Raw genomic sequence first — 25,071 nt, 5'->3', positions numbered from 1 at the left:
TTAAAGAGGTAGCTGGTATTATTATCATGATCCTAGAATTTAGTATTATTATCCTAATTTTACATATAAGGATGAAGACTTAGAGAAATCAAGTCGACCTTCCCCCAAAACCCTTGTGAAGGGCTTGCCTTTGAACAAAGACACTGACATGGAACAAAGAACAGTAGGAATGCATAAGGCCATGACTGAAGGATGAGAAGGATTCATGCAAAATTAGGGTGGAGACCAACAATAAAAGAGGAAGACAGTAGGACTAAATGCTTACAGAGGCCTCCTGTTTGGAGGCCAGTGGTTGGAACAAATGCTCGCACGAAAGTCCTATTGGATGTAGGGATTGGACCCCAGCTGTTTCACATGCTGGCTTTGTTTTGTTTTTTAATTTTTTTATTTATTGATTTTTAGAGAGAGAGAGAAACATCAGTTTTTGTTCCCACGTATTGATGCATTCATTAATTGATTCTTATATGTGCCCTGACTGGGAATTCAATCCAAAACCTTGGCATATCAGGACGATACTCTAAACAACTGAGCTACCTGGCCAGGGCCCATAGGTCACTTTGTGGTCTTAACCAAGTTACCTTACCTCAGAGATTCAGTCTTGCATCTATCAAAAGGGGTAATACCAGGAGTACCTGTTTCATTGGGTTGATTAGTGCAAACTGAGCATCCAGCACAGTGTCTGGCACACAGGATGGGTCCTGAGACCCAGGTGCCAGCCCATATGAACACAAACTGAGAACCTGGGTCTCTGAAGGATCAGGTTCTGTATCCTGCTAAAATGACCCAAATTGCAGTTCAATTATCCAAAAAGGGGTTCATGATACAGAGAAGGATATTCTCCAGAGCATGAGGAAATTACTTTAAGCTTGAGCTGGAGGTATTTGGGTAAGACACGCAAAAGAACTTCCTGAAAATCAGGGTTGTCAAATTATATTAGAAATAATGATTTAGGATTGTTGTGTCAGCATCTACTCTAAAAGTAAAATATCTGCCCATCTTCCTGGGCTGGGCACGATGTGTCATAATGAGGTGGGCTGAGACAGTCAGCCACGAAATGCATGTGCCACAAGCAAGGGCTGTCTGTGTCCCTGGAGCTAGTAGCAGTTGACTATTGTAAGGAGTGGGGCTGTTCTAACTTTGAAAACTGACACAGAGCCTTCATCTTAATTACATGTACTTTTGCTCACCCCAGGCTGAGGAGGTAGAGAACCAATGTCAGTAAAGACCTGAGAGAAGAAATCAAATGATTGCTTGGAGCTAAGGGGGCCTGAAGGAAGTGACCAGACTGTCACTGATCAGAGCCACCTGAAGAAAGACACACTCTGAGAGCAGCATTGCTGGAGGTTGTCAGGCAGAGGCAGGGGTCATCTACCAAGGACATCAACCAGCATTTCTGCATGGGGAGGAATGTTGGACTGCAAGGCCATATGGATCCTATTCAATTGGGAAAGGCCAGGACTGGGGGCCTGTCCACTTCTGGTTCCAGAAACCGAGTGAAATTTCATTGCATTTCCAGGGGCTGCCACTGGGGGAGACTATAGCTCCCAGGTGCAATGGTCAAAGGTAGACTGCCATGAAACAAACTATCTCTAAAGATCATTTGCTTTTATTATGTGCTTGTCATTCTTGAAGGCCTGAGCTGCATGGCAGGAGAGAGAAGTGGAGAACATTCTCAGAGGTGGGAGACTCAGTGTCATCGCCTCAGCCTCACCTGCTAAGGAACCTGCCAGGGAGGGATTCCTGAGCCACATAGGCCCTATTGGCCTGGCTAAGATGACACAGCCTCCCTGGGGACTGATCATGTCAAGAGCAGGAAAGGGCTTGGTCAGAGCACAGACCTGGACATTCAGACACATGACTCCAAGCTCAGCCCCAAGAAATTCCAAGAAGGTAAATCTACCTTTGGAGCCCTCACCTCCTCTTTTATTCACTTTCCCCCTCAGCTTCCACCAGAGGCAAAGGCCCTGTGACCTCACAGTGCCCCAATCTTGGCTTAAGGCAAGAAAAGTACCTGATAAACTAACCTCTTTACATTAAGGCAGAGGGAGCCCCCCTCCCTCCCCACAAGGCAAGCGTTGCTGAACCATCTTAGCACTCTTTCTTCTGAGCTCCCCTCCCATAATCCACAGAATCTTTCTTAACATAATATTCTAGAGAAACCACTACTAATCCATCAGAATTGGCATGCGAGCAAGGTAGAACTTACGTAGTATGTTTGTTCTATAGGGTCAGAAACCATTAGAAGGAGCACCGAAGAAATGTTGAAGCTATAGTAATGAACCAGGAATGTGGAACTGAAGTTATGGAAGAATGTCAGGTATTTAAAAAGCAAAGGTAGGAACAGAGAGATGACAGAGTAGGCAAGTCTACCTAAATGTCGATTCTATCTGATTCTATCAAGTCAATGCAGCTCAACTCCACAAACACTGACCCTGAGCCTTAAACTTCCTCATGTCATATACTTTTGGTCACCCTCAGGCTGAGGTGCCCAGCACTCACTAGTAGCTTTTCCCTTCCCTCAAGGAACTTGTAATGTAGTAAGGAACATGGACATCTATGTTCTGGGCAGTACTGGGCAGAGTAGGAGTGATGCCTTCTAAAGAAACACAGTGGCTAAGGACATTGAAAACTGGACGAAAAGTGATCACTCTGGTTGGGAGATAATCAGGAAAAGATTCCTGAAGTGAAGCAGTCCATGGGAAGGGCCTTGAAGGAAGAGAGTGTGGAAATGGGAAGACAAGGGGCTGAGAGCATGATGCCAGCTGAAAGAACGTGATTAAGCAAAGGCTTGGAATCAGGGAAGCTAGACAGATTCAGAGAGCAGGGACATGTCCAGGGGAGTGGCAGGTGAAAGGCAGGAAGCATACTGGGTCACACTGTGGAGGTCCTGAATGCCAGGAAGAGGGTATGTCCTTCTAAGTCACCACTCAGAGATCAGTTGCTGGAGGATGGGATGTCCCCAGGAATCCATCAGGCCAACTCTCAGGAGGCCTTAGAGAAAGCCTGCCCTTTCCCCCTTTCTTTTTAACCATGTTCCTCTATATCTGTGTCTTTGCTCATGCTGTTCCCTTCTCCAGAAATGCCCTTCCTTTCTACTTTGCCCAGCAAATTCCTACTCATCTTAAAGTCCCAGCACAAAGTTCACTTCTATGAAGCCTTCCTGACTCCCTTATGCAGTTATTAGTCCCTCCCAAGTGCTCCCACGGCTCTTGGTGCATTCTTTATATGTACGACTTGCATGTCAATGTTCTGTTCACCATTAGTCTGTCTGTCTCCCCATATTAGTCTGAAATCTCTTGGAGGTCAGGGACTGTCTCTTATTCTAGAAATAGGACTATCCCTCATACCTTGCACACTCCCAATAGTGTGAAAGAAAGGGATGGAGGGAAGAATTAAAAAGGAAAGGAAGAGGGCATCAGTTCTGGTCTAAGTCACTGGCAGCTGTGCCCAGTGGCCCAGCCTCCTGGTTTTATCTGCCTCATATGACTTGGTGCCTCCCAGATTGAGCCCTCAGCTTCCCCTCTCCCCGACTCTGGGCCACGAAGGACAGCCTTCCTATCAGCTGTTTCCTTTAGCACCTGCCCAGATGCTCATTAACCCAGATGGCTCCACTCTGCCTTGAGAGGTGGGAACTGGGCAGAGCTCAGAGCTCCAGTGAGTCTCCTTGACCTTCCTGCCTGTGAAGAAAGGGAGAAGAAATTTGAGCGCCCACCCCCCCATATGCCAGCCCCAGAAAGTTACCCTCCTGCTGTATCAGGTGGAAGTTTCTGACCCTCAGAGTTCTGATCTTGGACAGACACTTCATCAGCTGTGGGGTTGAGCTGGGGGCCCAACAAGGGGTCTCTGCACTGGGGGAGAAACTGAGGCATGGAGAAGGGATAGGACTCAAGCTAAAGATGCGAGTAAAGACTAGGGCCAGCCTGAAAGAAAGACAAGTACCCAAGTCCCTCTCTGGGCCAGAGGCCAGGTGCTCCCCAGCGCCACTCAGTAGGGACCAGTCCTCCAACCTCCCAATTCTTCAGGCTTCGTTCATGTGTCTTCTCTCCATAACACGGAAGGGCTAGGGGAAATGGAGGTTGTGAGAACAACAACCTGACAAGAAGGCCAGAATAGACCAATTAGAACACAGGGATCCCACCTCCCAGCCCATGTAGTGACCTGCCACAACTCCAGCTTTCCTGGGAACCTCTCCTTCCAGAAAGGCTGGAGACAGGCCCTGGGGCAGGCGGTAGATGGAGATTGGATTCCAGTCTTGAGGGAAGTAAAAGGGTTAGTTTTCCCCATGTCCATTGGGCCAGTCTAGCTATCTCACCCCAGAGTGCTGTGAGCCCAGGCTTATCTCTGGTGTTCTCTCCATTTCAATTTTCCTCTTACTCCTCCTTCCACCTCCTTCTGGGAGGCACAGGAAGGAGAAACTAGGGACCCTGGGCACCAGCTATCTCTGGGGTGTCATTTAGTGCTGCCAGTAATCGCCATCTCCTGGTTTATTATTAGCTCTCTTTCCCTCATGGCTACTCTTGTCATCCCTGGATCAATTGATCTCTCTGTGTGTGAACAACGCTCAGTGGTTGAGCATCGACCTATGAACCAGGAGGTCGACACAGTCTAATTCCCAGTCAGGGCATAAGGGCATATGCCCCAGTTGTGGGCTTTATCCCCAGTGTGGGGCATGCAGGAGGCAGCTGATCAACGATTCTCTCTCATCATTAATGTTTCTATCTCTCCCTTCCTCTCTGAAATCAATAAGAATATATATTTTTTAAAAACACAAAAACAGGATAGTGATAATAGACACACACACACACACACACACACACACACACACACACACTGTGAATGGGAAGAGAAAAGGGCTTCTCTCCACTGCAATTCCTGCCCTAAAACGCTCCGACCCACTGGGAGGCAGGAAGCAGCAAGTAGCATGCAGGGGCTAGAGGCACAAAGAACTCTCCTGAACCAACAGAGCAATCACATAACAGCAAGCTCAGAAAAAGAGTATCAAAGGGCAAATATGAGGAAGGCAGACAAAACTAGAAACCGACGAAGGAGTGTGGAGATGGCAAGAGTGAAAGGGGGCGGGGATAGAGGCTGGTGGAGGGAGGCAAAGTGTGTGTGTGGGGGGGGGGCAGTGATGGGACATCTATAATAGTGTCAACAATGAAAATAAAGTTTAAAAAATAGTAAAAAGAAAAAATGAATAGCATAAATAAACGTGGCAAAATAGATAGTTGTTGAATCTGGGTATATGGGGCTCATTATACTATTATTTACACTTTTTTGTATGTTTAATTTTTGTATCACAACTTTAAATTATGTATGTTGCTTACATAAAGCTGTTTGACACTTTAAAAAAAAGACGAAGAGTGATAAAGATTTCTCTCCCAAACAAAATAGAGTCCTCAGAGTGAGGACGAGAACACTTCAGATCATTTAGGTGTTGAATTTGCCAGACAGGAGAGCAGAGTGGAGAAAGATCTAGTGATCTGAGATTATGCTTGTGAATGTGTTTTGTAAATTTCAGAATGCTCTACAAATGCAAGAAGTCGTAACAGTGCCTGCATAGCCGGGCTGCAGGAGGAAGACCCAGGATGGGGGGCCCAGTGCGGGCACTCAGACCTGCCCCTGCCCCCGTTACAGGGTCTTTGGCTTCGTGACTGTAAGATTATAATGATCACCCCTCCATGGACACTTCTGGTTCCCAGTATCCACCCTTCTGTCAGACAACGTCATGATGTATGGATGTGAAAATGTGGTCCTTCCATGGCATGTCCAGCAAGTGCCCTTCCGTGAGCAAGTCTGTTTGAGCAGCTGCTGTAGGTGTGAAACCTGGAGGGTGCCTGTTTGCCATGAAGCATAAAGGTACCCCCATCAGCTGCTCCTGTCCTCCCACCCCAGCCTCAGGTGATGGAGAGATGTTGGGTCAGGGACCTAGCCCCAGGTGCGGTCCTTGGAGCAAAGGCAAAGTCCAGCCTTCCACGGATGGCCAGGGCAGTGAGAGATAAGGGTCATACTTTGGACTCCACGCCAGAAAGCCCCACGAGGGCCCCAGGATCCCTGAGCCCCTACATCCCTTCTGCTGGCTGTACCGCACCCCTGCCTGGTTAAAAAAGGAAGACGAGGCAGGGGGAGGAAGGGATAGCTGGTCACTCACTGCACCCAGAAAGCGAGGTGGCACCTGCCGCGGATCACTCGCCGCCTCTTCCGCGCGCTCAGCCCCGCACTTAAGCCTCCTCACTCGAGAGCCTCCGAGCCTCCGGGGGTCCGGCCGAGAGGGGAGCGAGCGCTTGACGGTGGCGCACGGCTCCAGCCCTTCCGCTCCGGCCGGGTGGGTGGTGAGCTCAGGTGCAAAGGAAAGAGGGAAATGGGGACCCTGCGAAGCGAACTCTTCTTCCCGAGAGGGTGGTGGCTGCTTCCCGGGCAGGGGCTCCTCGGTCCCCAAGGTCCCCTGGGCGTCCTCACTGCGCCGTCGGTCCGGCGCCCACGGTGAGAGGGCGGTGCCTGCCCGCGTCCCCGCCCCTGTCCTGCCACCTTCCCTCCTCCCGGCCCTGCGCTGCGCTGCCCGGGTCCTGCGGGCCGCTCGGTCCCAGACCCAGGCGGGCCTGGCATCGCTGGGGGAGCCGTCCGCTAGCGGGAGCCCCGCGGGCGGGGACCGGCAGCGCGACCCGCTAGCGCGGGGACACCTGCAAGCACAGGTGAGCGAATGGGGGCGGCGCGGGCCAGGGGCGCGGGGCAAGAGACCCAGGGAAGCCGAGTAGGAAGACAGCCAGAGGGAGACAGAGCCCTTGGAGGGAGAACTGCTGGGAGGGGCCTGGGAGACAGTGACAGCTTTTCTTCCGGACTCATAAATCAGGGAAAAGGTAAGGAGAGGGGGGCCCCGGCCCACCCGGAGAGGGGCCAGCAGCTGCTAAAGAGGCCTCTTCTATTCAAGCCCTTCCTACTCAGAGGGTGGGTCCTCTACCCAGGTAGAGGGGGGAGGGATGGAGCCCCACACCTGGCCCCCTGCTCCATAGACGTGTCCACAGAAACTGGGGAAGACCCAATGTATCCTGAGACCAGAGAGACCTTGCTTCTGCTCTGCTCATCTCTAAGGCCAAGGGCTCCACAGCCGCTCCTCTCTCACACCGTGTCTGTAGCCAGGAGCGTCCAGGTAAGGGGTGGGCAAATTTGTCAATAAAGGGCCGGATGGTAAATATTTTAGATTTCAAAGTCTACTAGTATACGATCTCTATCGAAACTAGCTGGAAAGCAGTCAGGGATCATCAGTAAACGAGTAAATGTGGCTGTGTCCCAATAAAACTTTCATTATGGACACTGAAATGTGAATTTTACATACGTTTTCTTTGTAATGAAATCGTATTTTTAATTTTTTTCAACTATTTAAACATGCAAAAAGCATTCTTAGCTGGCAGGTTGTACAAAAACAGGTGACAGGTCCAGGCAGTCTCCTGTCCTCTCTCACATGACCTCCCTGCAGGCTGCATATGGGGAAAGGGAAGCTGTAACTGGGTGCAAGGGGAATCCCCCCACCTGGGGGCATCCAGGAAACTTGCTCCCAACTCCTCTCAGAACTACACCCTCATCTGAGGCCAGTGTGGGAGCTTAGACGCCAAATATGCACACATGTGGAGGAAGTATATTCCAAGGGGCTTTCTAACCAGCAAGGAGGGGCATTCCCCACCCCCACCAAGTCAGAGATGAGGCAGCCATGCTCTCCCAACAAGTAACCAAGCCCTTGACCCTCCATCCTCCTCCCCTCCCCACCTCCATCACCTTGGTCTCAGGTCTAGTGCCACCCACTGATCAAGGCTGGCCCTTCCATTCATTTTCTCTTTGCAGACCCAGGGGACCCCTTTCTCCTGGACCTTGGAACTATGAACCTTTGGAGGTGACCTAGGAGAGAAGGGATGCAATCTTTTGGTCCTCCAGATGAGCGTCCCCTCCGAGGACTTGTGGAGTCCCGCATTGAGACTTATGGGGGCCAGCATCGGGCTTCTGGCCAGAGTTCTGGCAGCAATCTCTATGCCCGAAGAGGCCTCATGCTGGTGAGTCTAGGTCGTGCCCCAAAGGTGACCTGGGTGGGGCAGATGGGAGGATGCCCAGGCTTTCGGGTCTCTGCCTTTTACCGGTTCGTGGGCTGCTCTATTCCTATCCCCCACCCTACCTTCTCTCCTGGGTTGGGAAAGATTGAGGAAGGCAGTGCTGGGCCAGGCTCCCAGGACTCTACACCCATCCCAGACAGATGGGGCACTCGAGGCAGAGAGCCAGGGGTGCCAGGCCCTCCAAGGAGGTGCTGTTAGACAGGTCCGAGTCAGGGAGCTGGGGAACTTCGCCAAGCCCTGGGGATGGCACCTCCCAGACTCCTACTTCTCCTGGGAGGAGCCTGTGGGCTCTGAGTCAGGGCTGGAGGAAGAGCAAAGGTTCAGAGTGCCCCTACTCTGAAAGTGGGGAGGGGTGTGGGGGCTCCCTAGCTCCACCCTGGCTCCACCCTCCTGGCCTGCCTCCAGTGCTGACCAAGGAAAGGGGTGTGAAGGCCAGCGGTCTTTCCCACTGCCTCCACAGTTCCCTCCACCTTGAGAGCAGTTCTGCTTCCCGTTGGGGTATCCCCAGCCTTACTGGAGGAAGATGTGTCCCTAGGAGACAGGGAGGACAGCTGGGGGTTCTCCGAGGCTGAGGGCAGAAAGGCAGAATAGGAAGTCTGTGGAGTAAATCCAACCACAGGCCAATCAAGGAATGTGACCAGGCCTGTCCAGGAGGAGATTTATGGCCATGGCCTCAGCCTCTCACACAGAAGGGCAGCTGCCCCCACTGGATGGGACCCAGGCTGCATGCCCCTGGGGAGGAGCCACACATGTGTGTGCCCTTATCCCCACGTGTCAGGGAGGCTGTTCCCAAACCAGAGAAACTGTGAGGGACCCAGATGCAGTGTGCACCATGCATTGTGCATGCAAGCCTAAGGTGTGGGGAGCGCACACATGAGTGGGCAGACATGGGGAGGACACACACCAGAGCCCAGGCGTGTGCGCACCTGTGTGCTGCTCTGCAGGAGGCCCTGCTGCTGCCCTGGGCTCACTCAGGAGCCAGCTTGGCATGTCCCTGCCCAACCCACTTGGCCTCCCTGGCAGCAGCCACTGTGACTCAGGGCAGGAGCGGCTCACCCCAAACTGGTTTGAGGGGAGAAGTGAGTCAGTAAGCTTGCACAGCTGAGGGCCTGGCCCCCACTCCCTCCCTAGGACTTCTGGGGGAAGGGAGACACCCCCTGACCTTTCCTTGCTCTTCCCCCAGGAGCCCAGTCGCCCACGCTTCCAGGACTATGTTCCCTTTGCCAAGGGCTCTGGCCAGACCCGAATCCTGTCTCCCATGAGGTTTCGAGAACTAGAGTCTGAGAAAAGGCTTGGAAGCCCCTTTGGGGCTGGCCCACCTCACTCCCCCAAACTCAAGGTAAGGGGTCCCTCTCTTCCCATTGCCACGCTCACAACCCGAGCTATGATGTCCTCCAGAGATATTAGAGCCGAGAGCTCAGGCAGCCCCTCCAATAAGCCACTGGCCCTGTATGGAGTCCTTCCCAGGGATACATCTCTAAGCTATGCTGCCTCATAAAAATGTCTACATTATGGGCAAACGTCAAAATGCTGCCTGAGACCTCTAGTTTCCTAAGTCCTGTTCTGGTCTCCCCCTGAAGGTCCCGCTAAAGGGTTCTGTCTCAAGAGACCCCTGGAAGGCACCTTTCTGGTCAGGGAGCCCAGGTCAGACCCCTCTGTCCAGGGACTTTTCTGCAATCCAAAGTGCCTCTCCATCCATGTGCCAGTGCACCCTTGCCCCTGTAAGCCTAGCAGGGGTTGATCCCTGACCCTAGGCTTACACACACACACACACACACACACACACACACACACACACACACAGCCCTCCCTGGGCTCTTGGGCTGTGGCCACAACTAATCCCTTTCTCAATTCCACCAGGAAGTCAACAAAGCCCATGAGCTGGAGAGGAGGCTGTATACATTCAGCATGTTTGGGATGCCCCGCCTGCCCCCTGAGGACCGGCAGCACTGGGAGATAGGAAAGGGCAGCGACAGCGACCTGACCATTGAGAAGTCCTGGAAGGAGCTGGTGCCTGAGCACAAGGTGGGCCTGTAACATAATGTCTGTCCCCATGGGGTTACAGACACAAGTACACACATCTCACCTCTGTCTCTTCCCAAGGGAAAGGCCTCGGGTCATGTGGGGAAAGTGTTTGGAGAGATCTTACTCTAGGTCAGTGGTTCCCAACGTGGGGCACATGCCCCACAGGGGGACAATTTGATTTTTAATGGGGGCAATTTGAGAATGAGTTATTAACAGTGAATTTTTTGCATTTCTTGTGGTTCTACGGGCTTCGTCTACAGTATATAAATATATAGTGAGCCCAACCGGCATGGCTCAGCGGTTGAGCATCAACCTATGAACCAGGAGGTCACAGTTCGATTCCCAGTCAGGGGACATGCCCAGGTTGTGGGCTCGATCCCCAGTGTGGGGCATGCAGGAGGCAGCCGATCAATGATTCTCTCTCATCATTGATGTTTCTATCTCTCTCCCTCTCCCTTCCTCTCTAAAATCAATAAAAATATATTTTTTAAAAATTAAAAAATAACTATATAGTGACATATTTATGCATTTCAGTTCTCTATTATATGTTTTGAAACTTTATTTGCTATTTTTTCATATCACTACATATTATTTTTTTTAACTATTTCTTAGTGATTTCTTCCTCCGTACTTCAACTGTCCTTTTGTTCTTTTATTTTTCTCTTTCATGGATGCCATGTTCTTTGGAAGCTTGTTTAGACCAAGATAATGGCCTTTTAGGCTTCCTCCACATAAAGAGAAATTCACTTTTTGAATAATAAGAATTATATGTCATGGGGGGTGGGTGGGAATCAGGATTTTAGAGATGGTTAGGTGGGGCATGGCCAAAAAAAAGGTTGGTAATCACTGCTCTAGGTTCAAATCCAAACTCTGTCACTTACTAGTGAGACCTTGGTCATGACAGCAAACCGCACTGAGCCTTAGTCGCCTCATCTGTAAAATGGGGATGACACCTATACACTGGAGGTTTGGTTTAAAGATTAAAAGGTCATCTATAAGCCCTGACTGGTGGGATCAGTGGTTAGAGCATAGACCCATGCAATGAAGGGTCTTGGGTTCAATTCCAGTCAAGGGCATGTACCTGTGTTGCAGCTTCAATTCCTGGCTCCAGTCAGGCTGTGTGCAGGAGGCAACCAATATCTCTCACATTGATCTCTCTCTCTCTCTCTCTCTCTCTCCCATTCCTCCTTCCTTCCCTTCTACTCTCTCTAAAATTCAATGGGAAAAAAATATACTCAGGTGAGGATTAACAACAACAAAAGAAGTCATCTATGAAGTAGATCCAGTAGCATAACAAATGGTAGCTGCTGTTCTGTTCTTTTCACTGTTCCCCAACTGAACCAGCCCCACTCCCATCCCAGGAGATGAGCCGGGAGCTTTGCCACCAACAGGAAGCACTCTGGGAGCTACTGACCACAGAACTGATCTACATACGAAAGCTCAAGATCATGACCGATGTGAGCCTCCCTCAGTCCCAGCCCTGGCCCCATCCTCAGCCATATACCCATCTCCCTTACATTTTCCCTGATCCTCCCAGACCAGAGGAGCAGGGTTGCTGGGGGAAGGAGTGGCAGGATACCAAGAGATCCCCCTGATTTGAGACCTTCCCAGGATCCTGGGAGAGAGGTTGGCAGTACTGAAGTTGCGGGGGAGGGATGCATTAAAGGGCTAGGCTGGGGTCCTGAGAGGAAGAGGTCAGGTGCTGAGACCCTCATCTCTCCTTTCATCTAGCTCCTAGCCGCTGGTTTGCTGAACTTGCAGCGAGTAGGACTGCTGACAGAAGTAAGTGGGAGCTCAGGAGGGGAGTCTGGTACATCCCAAACTCTGAGCCCAAGGAGTGGGGAGAAGGGTTGGAGGGTCACAGAGAGCCCTCTAGGCTGCCCAGTCTAAATTTCCACTGCCCCATTTTCTAGGACACCACCTGCCCTCCCTACTCCCCTTCTTGGTCTAGACCCCAAGCAGGCCACAGGTCCCATCCCACTCCCCACCATCCAAGCTTAGCAGTTCTTGCTTGTCCATGGCCAATGTTGCCTGTCGGTGACCTGCCAAGGCATGCTGCTAAATCCTGCTCCCTCTTCCAGGTGTCAGCTGAGGCCCTATTCGGAAATGTCCCCAGCCTGATTCGAGCCCACCGGAACTTTTGGGAAGAGGTGCTGGGGCCTACCCTGGGGAAGACTCGAGCTTCTGGCCAGCCTCTGGACCCTGTCAACCTGCAGGACGGCTTCCTGGCGGTGAGGCATGGTGAAAGGTTGGATGAAGTGGGACTGGGGGAGCCCAGGGGTCCTGTCTGCAGGGCATGTGTACACAACTGGAATCCTTCCATGATTTGAAGGCGTCTTAGGGCACAACCCCTTCCCCAAAATATCACTTCACCCCCTGCCTTTCACTTGACAAGTATGACCTCTGTCCCAGAGGTTCTTTGGGCTTCTGGAGACCCTTATGTATGACGTGAAAATGCAGCTGTCTCAGGAAAGAGTTACACCTAAGCTCTTATCAACTATAACATCTTACTTCTTAGACAAAGATCCACGACAAACAGCTGTGAGCAAGAATGGGGCCTGGGTGAGGGGTGTAAAAGGCCACCAGGGTACCTGGTGCATGAAGAAGTATGACAAGAGAAAGAAAGAGGCCCAGGATTAGACTTTCCCAGTTTTCTCCAACCAGGAAGATGTGGGCCTTGCAGAGTTGGAAGGAATGGGGTAGTGAGTTGGAAAGACAATCTCCTAGGAGTCATAGGTGGCCCCCTTCCACAGGACAGGGCTTCTGGGCCAGCCTCAGATCACCACCACCCTGCCGGGTGAAATGGGATCTGCATGTCCTGAAAACGTTCCGGCTGAATTATTGATGGCAGGAGTAAATTCAGAGCAGCAGGGCAGGCAGGGGCTGTGGACAGGAGCTCAGAGAGCTGCAGTAGGTCGGCCTCTCAGGTCCTCAACTCCTCCTTGGAATCCAGAGAGAAGGGCTGGCAGTCATGGGAGGTAGGGATTGGCAGGAGCTGGACTACGGGTCTATGAGAGGCTTTCTCCACCCCTACCCTACCCTGTACGCCCTCATCCGCATGCTCTGCAGCCAAAGCCTGTATCTCATGACCTTCTTTCCCTGCCTGCTCACTCCCCTCCCCTCATCCCTCTAGATCAGCCAGAGGTTCCAGCCCTATGTCCAGTACTGCCTGAGAGTGAAGCAGACCATGGCTTACGCCCGGGAGCAGCAAGACAATAACCCTCTCTTCCGTGCCTTCGTGCAGGTGGGAGAGGAGTGGCAGGAAGGGAGATGGGCAGACCCTAGACAACTGGATTCCCCTCTACCCACCACCCCCAATCTCCAGCTGGGCCCAAGGTTGAGTCCATCAACTAGGATGGGGCAGACTGCTGACCCCCTGCCCACCTTCCCTGGCAGTGGTGTGAGAAGCACAAGCGCTCCGGGAGGCAGATGCTGGGTGACTTACTCATCAAGCCCCACCAGCGCATCACCAAGTACCCACTGCTGCTACAGGCCGTGCTCAAGAGGACCCCTGAGGCACAAGCCCGCCAGGCTTTGAACGACATGGTAGGTGGCCTGGCAGGGCCAGTACCCTGGGATTTGGAGGCTGGTGTGGGGGAGCTGCCCTTCAGGAATTCTTGAGGGTCTCTTTTCCTTTTCTTTTTCTTTTATAAATATATTTTTATTGATTTCAGAGAGCAAGGGAGACGGAGAGAGAGATAGAAACATCAATGATGAGAGAGAATCATTGATCAGCTGCCTTCTGCACACCCCCTACTGGGGATCGAGCCCACAACCCAGGCATGTGCCCTTGACTGGAATCGAACCTGGGACCCTTCAGTCCACAGGCTGATGCTCTATCCACTGAGCCAAACCAGCTAGGGCAAGGGTCTCTTTTCTTGAATGTATGTGACAGTGTGGCACTGACCGGCCAGCCTGTAAGGAGGCTGTGGTTGCCATTGGTTGGGTGGGATGTACAGGGTGTGGAGCTGAGCTGCTCCTCCTGCCACACCCCACCCTCACCTAGATAACAGCTGTGGAGTCGTTCCTGCGACACATCAATAAGCAGGTCCGCCAGGGCGAAGATCAGGAGAGCTTGGTGGCGGCAGCCCAGCGCATTGGGCCCTACGAGGTGCTGGAGCCATCCAGTGAGGAGATGGAGAAGGTGAGAGAGGGAAGGAGGCTCAGAGAAAGCAAGGTCCCCAGGAAAGTGGATGCAGTGGAGGCCTGGGAGGGTAAGGGATGGAGGTGCTACAGAGGGGTGTGCCCATCATTCCTTCCTGGTGGGGAGGATCCCAGGGGCAGAGTTCAAAAGAGTAGAAAAAAGGCCCTGAAATGCTTTCTCTGCCTCCAAGCGGAGGATGGAGGACAGATGGAAAGAGCCAGTGCTGGTGACAGAACAAAGACCTATCTTCGCCAGGAGGTACACAGGAGTCCTATCCAGTCCCCTGACCCTCTCCTCTCTGTGTCCCTCAGAACCTGCGTCCTTTCTCCAACCTGGACCTGATGTCCCCCATGCTGGGGGTTGCTCCTGAGCACACCAGGCAGCTGCTGCTGGAGGGACCTGCAAGAGTGAAGGAAGGGCGAGAAGGGAAGGTGAGGGAGCATGGGTGGGAGCAGAGAAGATGAGAGATGGATTGAAGAGAAGGGAGAGATGATAAGAGTCATATAAGATGGAAATGGGAGAAAGGGATGTGTGTGTGTGCGTGTGTGTGTGTGTGTGTGTGTGTGTGTGTATCTCTGTCTCTGTGTGTATGTCTATGTGTGTGACTGGGTCACTTCTGTGTGTGTATGGGGAAGAGGACATGGTTCTGGCTACAGCTCTGATTGTTTGTACGACCACGAATCAGCCACTTTCCCTGCCTGTAAAGTGAGAGAAGGGACCAAGCTGACACCCCCTCCAGCCCTAGCATTCCACAATGTACACTTGTCCCTGTGTATGTGCGCACCCACATGTCATACTCATGCATGAGCCCCCACGTGTGCACACTCATGCATGAGTCTAGTCCCTGTCCCCCCTTCCCCCTGCTCCAGCTGACCTGGCCTCTTTCTCCTACACACGCCCCAGCTGGATGTGTACCTGTTCCTCTTCTCTGATGTGCTCCTGGTGACCAAGCCTCAACGCAGGGCGGACAAAGCCAAGGTTATCCGCCCCCCCTTCATGCTGGAGAAGCTTGTGTGCCAACCACTCCGGGACCCTAGTATGTATCACCTTTGGGGACTTTGTCCCTCCCTTTCCTCTTGGCAGGGGGAAAGAGGAGTCAGGATGGGGTTCCAAAACGGTCCAGCCCTTGAAGCAGGCCTTCTCCCCCACCCAGATAGCTTCCTGGTGATCCACCTCACTGACTTCCAGTGCGTCTCCAATGCCCTCATTGTGCACTGTCCCAGCGTTGCAGACCGTGCCCAGTGGCTGGAGAAGACCCAGCAGGCCCAGGTATGTGAGAGCCAGGTGTGGGAGGGATGGCTGGGGCCCCTGGAGCTCAGAAACTGGAACACAGAGGGGAGGAGGAAGAGAGAGAGGCTGGAGTTGATGCAGACTCAGACTGTCCTCAGGAGGGAGACACAGCCTTGACTATCCTTGACCATCATAAGAGGAGAGAAGAGCCCCTTGAGCCACCTGCTGTGCCAGTCCCCAGGAGAGCCCAAGATGGCATCCCCTAGAAGTTTCTACCCCTTGAAACAATTTACTTCTGAACTTCAGCCTCCAGTCAACAGACACTAATGGGGCCCTTGCTGGCTGCAGGCACCAGCTCGGTGCTGGGCAATCAGAAAGCAGTAAAATACTGTTCCTGCCCTCAAGGAATGTGCATGGCAGCCTAGCTAGACGAGTTAGTGTATGACTATAGAAACATTCATATGTAATGGAACTCAGCCCAGAAGGGAATAATTCGTTCTGCCTGGTGGGTTGGTTAGGAAGGGGGACAGATGAGGAGGAGGGTGCACTGAGAAGCCTTCACAGAGGAACCCTTATCTGAGCTTTGTTTGGGGAATATCTAGGAATATCTAGGAGTGTTCAGGGAAACAGGGTGGGAAGGAAAGGTATTTCAAATGGAGACACGGAATGTGCAAAGGTCGGAGATATGAAACAGCTGTGTGTGTTGAGAGATGCACCAGCCTGGGAGTTCATATCACCAGGACATAAAGCACAGGCAGGCACAGTGGCAGAGAGGCTGGGAGGCGGCCCCGCCAGCTTGCCCATCTCCCATGCCACGTAAGGAACTTGAACTTTGTCCTTCAGATGACAGGGAACCAGTGAAGGTGCTGAAAATGACGTGGGCAGATGCAGGTGATTAAAGCTAGAGGGGTTCAGAAGGCAGAGCCAAATGGAGCTGTACTGGCACCACAAACAGGGCGACTTAAGGTAGCAGAAACGTGTTCTTTCCCAGTTCTGGAGGCCAGAAGTTGGAAACCAAGGGGCCATACTTCCTCTCCAAGGTTCTAGGGGACAACCCTTCCTTGCTCCTTCCAGCTTCCAGGTGTTCCTTGGCTTCTCTATTCTCTGCCTCTGTCCAAATTTCCCTCTCGTGTCTCTCATGAAGACACCAGCCATTACATTTAGAGCACACCCTAAATCCAGGATGGCCCTTAACTTAGGATCTTTGCACCCTCTTTCCAAATAAGGTCACATTCCCAGGACCTAGACAAATCTAGGCTACTGTTCAACCCACTGCAGGAGCAGAATGACCAAAGTAGTATGAGGAGTGAAGCTGGACTTAAAGGACAGGGAAGATCGTGAGCAAAAGAATCAAGGGAGCACTTGAGTGGGATTTGTTTGGGGGCAGTGACTTGTGTGTCTAAGTCTGGAGCAAAGGGTTTATGTGAGCTGGTGATTGAGAGGCCACTCTACAGGACCCCAAGAGCTACAGAAGAGAGTGGACTGGACGAGACTAAACTGAACTGGGTTGATGAGAGAGAACCACCATAGATTCTTGAGCCAGAAATTCCATGGTGAAATCAGTGTGTTTTGTCTTTGTCTTGAATTGTAAGGTGACAGTGGACAGGTGGGCTGGGGGAGGGGAAGATTGGTGGCAGGAGATTTACTCTGCTAGTTTGGGTGTGAAATATTGAGGTTTATTTAGTGCCATGGTCTTTGGGACACGTTGCCAAAAAAAAAAAAAAAAAAGAAAAAAGAAAAAGAAAAGGGGGGAAGAGAGGAAGAAAGGAGCTAAAGAAGAAGAAACAGGTGAGCCTTAGGGAAACTGGTTAAAAGCCTACACTGAATGCATGAACATCTAGCCTCAAACACCAGCTCTTCCTCTCACTAGCTGGGTCATCTTGGGTGAGCTTCCATTTCTTGGCCTGCAAATGGATATACTGTTATTATTTATGACAGTCCTTGCTTCACAGAGAAGATTCTGAGGTCATTCCGATTAAGCAAATGCATGGTCACAGCTCTGTAACCCTTCCACAGAGACCAAGGATGGTTGCTCCCCGAGGTTCCCGTATGGAAGACTGCTTTGGCTATGGTGCCCCTGACAGAAATGAATCCTTAGGAAGGGAAACCTGTTTGTTTAGTTGTTGTTTCCTGGGAGTTGTTTCCCAGGGTAGCAATATTCAGTTTTAAACAGAAGCACTTTGGAAATGCGTCAGTGGGAGACAGCCAAGGGGAGGCATCTTGGAGGCTTGTGGAAACATGGAAACACAGACCTGAGTTCAGGTGAGAAATGAAGGTGAACTATGAAAGTTGCTAAGAGAGTAAATCTTAAAAGTTCTTATCACAAGAAGAAATTTTTTCTAAGCATGTATGGTGATGGATGTTAACTAGACTTAGTGTGGTGATCATTTCATTATATACTAGTGGCCTGGTGCATGAAATTCGTGTACGGGGGGGGGGGGGGGGGTCCCTCAGCCCAGCCTGCACCCTCTCCAAAATCTGGGATCCCTCAAGGGATGTCCGACTGCCAGATCGGGCCTAAACCGGCAGTCAGACATCCCTCTCACAATCCGGGACTGCTGGCTCCTAACCGCTCACCTGCTTGCCTGCCTGATTGCCCCTAACCATTCTGCCTGCTGGTCTGCTCACCCCCAACTGCCCCCTGCCGGCCTGCTCACCCCCAACTGCCCCCCCCCTCGCTGGCCTGATCACCTCCAACTGACCCTCACTGACAGCCTGCTTGCCCCCAACTGCCCCCCCCCTTGCTGGCCTGCTCACCCTCAACTACTCCCCCCCAGCCTGATCACCCACAACTGCCCTCCCCTCTTGGCCCCTAACCACCTCTACCTCAGCCCCGCCACCATGGCTTTGTCCAGAAGAATGTCTGGAAGGTCTCCTGGAAGGTCTCCCAGTCTAATTAGTGTATTACCCTTTTATTAGTATAGATAGAGGCCTGGTACACAGATGGGGGCTGGCTGGTTTACCCTGAAGGGTGTCCCGGATCAGGGTGGGGGTTCCCTTGGGGGGCAGGCGGCCTGGGCAAGGGGCCTGTGGTGGTTTGCAGGCCGGCCACGGCCCCATTGGGGTGGGGGACCCCACTGGTGGTGGTGCTGGCCTGGGCGAGGGGCTGGGGCAGTTTGCAGGCCAGCCACGCCCCCATAGGGTGAGGGTCCCCGCTGGGGGTCATGGCCAGCCTGGGTGAGGTGCTGATGGCTGTTTGCAGGCTAGCCATGCCCCCAGCAGGGACCCTCACCCCATGGGGGAGTGGCCAGCCTGGGTAAGGGGCTGAGGGCAGTTTTCAGGCTGGCCACACCCCCTTCAGGGTGGGGGTCCCCATTGGGGTGCCTGGCCAGTTTGGGTGAGGGGCTGATGGCTGTTTTCAGGCTGGCCATGCCCCTCAGCGGGGACCCTCACCCCATGGGGGCATGGCCAGCCTGGGTAAGGGGCTGAAGGCCGTTTGCAGGCCCCTCCCTCGGCAGTCAGCCCGGGCGACCCAAGCCTCCCACACGCCCGGGCCAGCTCCATGTCCTCCACTCACAGGCCCCTCCTTCGTCGCCCACCTGGGCCGGCTCTGTGTCCACCGCCCACAGGCCCCTCCTTCAGCAGCCAGCCTGGGCAGGCAGGAAGCTTGGTTTCCTCCATTGCCAGGAGCAACCCAAGCCTCCCGCTCGCTCTGGCGGGTCTGTGGCCAACGTGATCTTTGTCCCGCTGATTTGCATACTCACTCCTGATTGGCTGATGGGTGTTGCAAAGTGATGGTCAATTTGCATGCTTCTCTTTTACTAGTGTAGATCCTATATAATAAAAGCCTAATATGCTAAGTGTCCGGTCGTCCAGTCAGCCGTTCAACCAATCAAGCATAATATGCTAATGATATGTTAAGGCCGCTCAACCGCTCCCTATGACATGCACTGACCACCGGGGGCAGATGCTCTGATGGGTAGGTTAGCTTGCTGCTGGGGTCCATCCGATTGGATCTGAACGAGATGGGCCAGACATGCCCTGGAGCCTTCCCACAGTCCCTCCCTGGCTGGCCAACTTCTTGCATCCCACCCTGGCCCTGATCCTGCACCAGTGGGGTCCCTCAGCCTAGCCTGTGCCCTCTCACAATCCAGGCTGAGGGAACACCCCTCCCTGCCACTCCAGTGCACTACCTTGTACACCTGAAATTAATATCATGTTATATGTCAATTATACTTCAATTTTAAAAACAGAAGAGGCATTTTGAACAAGGAAAGAAATCTTATTGTAGATTATTTCTAAAGAATGCAACTTCATTATTTTTAAGGTGTTTAAGTCAAATTAGTGTTCCTCATAGAGCTTGCTATAATGAATAGATAACAATGATTTGTCATTAGCACATCAGGCAGTTAGGGCTTCTGAAACTTCTGAGAATATGTGAAGAGTCTGTTCTTTAAATAATTTTAAGCATTCTTTCTGCAATCTTATCTATGATATCGTATCATAATATGGAGAGATTATTTGAGGAAAGAAAAACCAGAGCTTAGTCTCTGTTTAAATACCGTATTAAAAATTCTGAATTGTGAGAGTAAAAAATAAATATGGGGTTTTTGTCATTTAAAAAAAAGAAGAAGAATGAATTAAGGGTGAAATGAGGAACCTCAAGACATTGTGTCCTCCAGCCCTGTGGACTGCCACTTCCTTAAATACCTAACAAGATGGTGACAGTCCCCAGGAGGTAGAGGTAGAGGACAGAGTTGGGAGTGGGGTGGGAGTGGTTTTAGTGGTAACTGGTCTCTGGCTGCCCTGCTTCAGGCCCCCTCATACTTCCCTCTCTCTATGTGACAGGGGCCTTCTCTCTATCCCACTCTCCCCAGCACAAACACAGTGTCCACATGGCTGGACTGGCCGACAACCGGCACCACTCCAGTGGCCAGTCGAGTTGTACTGAAGGCTGGATAGGAGTGGAGCTGAGGACAAAACTGGAGACAAGCCCAGCCTGTCAGGACTGCAGGTGGGGCCCTTACCTGCAGGCAGCCTCCCTTCTTTACCAGCCCCACCAGCAGGACCTTCTCCTTTTCCTTTGGTTCCTAGTCCCAGGACAATACTACCACCCCTTCTCCTTTTAGAACCACTTTTTTAGACCACAAAAAAAGTGCTGACATTTTATTATCAAAATAATTTAGCCCCCTGGTAGTCTCACTACTGACTAATAGAGGAAAGGAGGTCACTTCTGATGCCTAAAACTCTGGCCTCTCTTTGCAAAACAAAAACCGGAAGCTTTGAAATTAATTTGTCCTGCTGTTATCTCACAGCAGATTCTCAGAGAACGCCCCCCCCACACACACACCGCTCTCTATCCCCATCAGTCACTGTGAACTGCAGAGGGCAGTAGAGTATCTACAGCAACCCCCAGGGGTCAGATTTTTTTCTCCCCCTCACAGAAATGCAGATGGAGATTTATTCCTGGCGAGTCTACCCACAGTGGCTTAAACTTTTAGAGAAAAAGAGCTTCTCAAGGGAAGACAGACTGAATCTTGGGAAATGCCCATATTTAGGGGATGAGAAGAGGAAAAGACACCAGTGACAGGAACAGAAAGAGATGAAGGCCAAGAAATGAGAGGAGGGGCGGAGCCCAGCTCGGGTTATCTGTGTTCTCACAGGAGTCATTTCGTTTCTCTGGGGAACTGCCGTGACAATGGGAACTGCCATGCAGGATAGACAGACAATTATGTTTGTAAACTGTTTGGCCCGAAGCCCCGCCCAAAATGGGCGCTCCATAAATGCTTGTTATTGTCATCATGAGACGGGTGGTCAGTGGTGCTGGGGACTCGTGCTGAGTGGGGAGCTGCCTCCACATCTGGGGGCCTTTGGAAGGAGAGTGGGTGGATCTGGGAGCCGCCCAGGGGCAGCTGGACAGGAGGCATTTCCTCTCAAGGCGTCAGGTCCCCCGCCCAGGCAAGGGAAGAAGAGTGTGCTGAGGGAGCCCTCCCCTCCTGTTCCCGGCTGCTGGGGTGTCACAGTCTGGCTCAAGCACCAATTTCCTCTTCCTTTCCCACCCTGCCCCCAGCATGTCTTTCCTGTTATCCCTGATGAGAAAACCTCTGGGTTACTGGAGAGGCTTTGGGGTGGCTGGGGGCCCTTCAAACAGCCCCAGCCCCTGGTGTCTTCCTAGGGCAGGGCCAGGGGCAAGGTTAGTGGAGATGCTGGTATTGGATGTTCCTTACAGACACCCCACCCCCATTTCCAGTTCTTTTCTTCCACACACTATCCCTATCCTGAACGTCCCAAACACAGCACTGAACTTGGGTCTTGTAGGGTAAAAGGGCTTGGCATCTAAACAGGACAAGCCGGCTGTCCCAGCGGCTCCCAGGCCCCAGAATGGCCCCTCCCACCCTCAACACAGCTAGGGACAGGGAGAGGTCCCAGGCCCTGGCCTGGTGTGCTGGGTTTCTGCTCCCAGGCACCATTATCCCTTGCTTTGGCCAACAGACCAAGTCTTATGAGACCGCTTAGAATCTTCGCAATGCTTTCTCCCTCTGGAGACTGTGACTGAAGAGCCAGGGCAAGGAGAATTGGAAATAGAAGTTCATGTCATTGATGTCATTTTCCTATTCCTGTTCACCATTCTCCAATAAGCCTCTTGTACTGATCTCCCTAACCACTGTGTTCCTGAGAAGCTTTAGGGAGGTCCAGGCATCCAATAGTTGCTGGTTCATATACCTGATATACCTGAAGTGGGGAGATATTCAAATGCTTATCAACCAGAATGGCATGAGCACCAACCAATCAGAGTGGAGCATTGGGAAGGGGGCGGGTCTTAGAGGTCCTCTGCAGTGCAGGATGCTAACTGTCCCCTGCAGTTGCTGGATTTTGGGGGGCAGGGTAGTCCTAGGGAAGGGAGGCAGAAGGCTCAGACAGCACCCCTTGGCTTACCAGCATGGAAGTACTTGAGTATTTTAACAACGATGGGCCATCCAGTGAGTACTGACATCAGCGCTGCCCCCAGCAGCCGCCAGTCCCTTTCACCAAACCTCCCTCTTCAGCCTTTCCTCGCTTCTGCGGCCTTCCCTCCTCCTCCCCCAGCAGATGTTATCCTTTCACAACTCTGAACCCTTTCTGCTGCCCTTGATTACTGACTGCCCTAGGACTCAGGGAAAGGCCCAGTCCCAGTGCTGTTTCTCTCTACTGTGCGACCTTGAGCAAGTCCCTTCATTTCTGGAAGTCTTGTTTTCTCATCTGTAAAATGGGCTCATATCCATGCTTTTCCACTCTGAAGGATGATGGTGTGTCTCAAAGGACTGTGTGCATGTGGAGGTGCTCTGTAAACCACTTCTCAGATGTCGCTATTTTATTCTGATGACGACTCTATGAAAACGTTGAGGCAGGAAGACAGAAAACATAATGTATCCTCTTTCCAAACCTCTTGAGACAGTCTTGTTTTCATCTCTGAAGGACAGCAGAGTCCTCAGCCCTGGACAAAGCCTGCCCCTACCCATCCTGGTGGCAGGAGGAAGAGTAAGTAACCTGAGGACCCAGGACTTATACCACCATCACCACCAATCAGGGAGGGCTTCCTGGAGGAGGCAGACCAGAGAGAGAGAGAGCTTGCCAAGGGGCATGAGAAACAGGAAGAACTGTATATGGAAGAAAGGGGGTCTTCTGCTCGAGAGTTCAAATCCTGGTTCTATCCCACTTCCTTACTTCGTGATCTTGGCAGTCGCTAACCTCAATCTCTATTTCTCAGTAGCAAAGTAGGAGTAAAAAAATAATATCTGCCTCATCCGGTTGTTGTGAAGACTAAAGGAGATAATGTATGTAAAGCACTTAGCCCAGTGCCTGGCATACAGCAAGTGCTCAATAATCGAGGATCTTTTTTTTTCAGAGTTTTAAATATTTTTTTTAAAATTTATTAGAGAGAGAGACATCGATTTGTTGTTCCACTAATTTATACACTCATTGGTTGATTCTTGTGTGTGCCCTGATGAAGGATCGAACCTGCAACCTTGGCATATCGGGACAACACTCTAACCAACAATAATCAAGGATCTTAATGGAAGTATTCCCATCCCAGGTCACCCTGCAAAAGCTGAAGGCAGAGGAATACGTCCAACAGAAGAGGGAACTGCTGGCCCTCTACAGGGACCGGGACCAGGAGTCTCTGAGCACCAGGCCCTCCACGCCTTCCCCAGAGGGCTCTCAGAGCAGCGTGGAGGGGAGGTAAGGCCCACAGGGACCATAAGCTCTCCCACAGTAAGGAGGCTGCAGGTAAAGAGGGAGAGATGAGGAAAGGCTGAAAAAATGATATGACAGTGCTCAGGGGATTAGGAATAGACGGGGGAACCCAGGCTACAGGTTGGAGAACAGGTTGGCATCAGCCATGTGAAGGGCCTCTTGGGGCAGCCTAGGAGGATCGCCAGCCTAGGGTTGGCGCAGACTGAAAGAAATAAACACAAGAAGCGTGAACTGCCTGAGAGGTGCAGAGTGAAGGCCGGTAGGGATTTGCAGAAAGTCGGAGCTGTAGGGACCAGCTTAGTCCAAATTCCCAGAGTGTGAAAAGTTCATCCTTAAAAACAGCTGCTCAGCAGCATGGTTGGAGAAAAAAAGAGCCATCACGGGGGTAACCTCAGATCTCAGAACCCCCCAGAAATACCTGAGCACCTACTTGACACAAGGACCTGGACCAAGTGTTGTGAGCTTACAGTCCAACTAGCGATGATAAAACAGTGTAAAGGTGATACCAAATTAAATTTGGAGGAGGGACCATTTCTGAATGGAGTGGTCAACGGATACTTCCTGGATTTGAACCTGACCCCTTAGCATCTGACTCTGACCATTCATTAATTTGTAGGAATTCTGAGTTCTGCACCGTCATCCCCCACCTGGTGGTGACCGACGACACGGATGAAGACATTCCCTCGGTACCAGATGACACCTCAGACTCTGGCTACAGCACTCTGATCCCAGTCTCCCCTAAGGAGTCCCACTCCCCACTGAGCCGGCTGCGCCCGTGGGCCCTTCGGCGGCACCCTGGCTTCACCCTCTCTGCCCTGGACCTCCGGGATGTTACCTTGCGCCCTCAGCCTCCTGACCCCCAAGCTCCCCAGCGCCGAAGCACCCCTGAACTGCCAGGGGAAGTTATCCGAAGAGGAAGCAGTCTTCCCAGGGGAGCAACGCCCACCTGGTCTGAGGAAGAAGATGGGACCTCGGTGGGAGGGAACGTGGTAGTAGAGACCTTGCATAGGGCCCAGCTTCGGGGGCAGCTCCCACACTCCCCGACCCACGCTGACTCTGCTGGGGAAAGCCCCTGGGCGTCCTCAGAGGACGAGGAAGAAGAGGGGCCCCTCTTCCGAACACCTCGCTGTACCCCCTCCCCTGGCCCCCTCAGTGCTGAGGACATGCTCAGAGAGATCCGGGAGGAGCTGGCCAGCCAAAGGATCGAGGGCGGCCTGGAGCCTGGGGACAGCGGGCCTCGGAAGCTAACTCGGGTCCAATTGCAGAGGATGCGTGGGCCCCACATCATAAGGCTGGACACCCCCCTGTCCACATCGTAAGTGCTGAAAGGTGGCCTGGGAGGGAGCAGAGGGGAAGGCAGGCCAGGATGGAGGGGGCGGAGGGGGGTGTCAGGGTAGGA

At 52.2% G+C, this 25,071-nt stretch overlaps 1 protein-coding gene across 2 annotated transcripts; it reads left to right on the top strand.

Moving 5' to 3' along the window:
• Positions 1-7,901: 7,901 nt before the first annotated feature.
• PLEKHG6 (pleckstrin homology and RhoGEF domain containing G6) lies at positions 7,902-24,991 on the top strand (the record flags this gene model as incomplete). 2 transcript variants are annotated; one of them, XM_080661507.1, is made up of 14 exons in its annotated part: positions 7,902-8,042; positions 9,283-9,438; positions 9,960-10,124; positions 11,485-11,580; positions 11,855-11,905; positions 12,205-12,354; positions 13,257-13,367; positions 13,520-13,669; positions 14,130-14,267; positions 14,579-14,698; positions 15,171-15,303; positions 15,421-15,536; positions 23,512-23,657; positions 24,289-24,991. In XM_080661507.1, the coding sequence occupies 14 exons, from the start codon at positions 7,905-7,907 to the stop codon at positions 24,989-24,991; spliced, it is 2,373 nt and encodes a 790-aa protein (XP_080517633.1). The 2 variants fall into 2 exon arrangements, with proteins under 2 accessions (XP_080517633.1, XP_080517632.1); XM_080661506.1 differs by having other exon boundaries at positions 7,905-8,042; positions 11,488-11,580.
• Positions 24,992-25,071: the final 80 nt, after the last annotated feature.

This window comes from Plecotus auritus, assembly GCF_963455305.1.
Source record: "Plecotus auritus genome assembly, chromosome: 3".
Classification (NCBI taxonomy): Eukaryota; Metazoa; Chordata; class Mammalia; order Chiroptera; family Vespertilionidae; genus Plecotus; species Plecotus auritus.
Note: the sequence above shows the minus strand (reverse complement) of the source record. Positions and strands in the feature narration are given on the sequence as shown.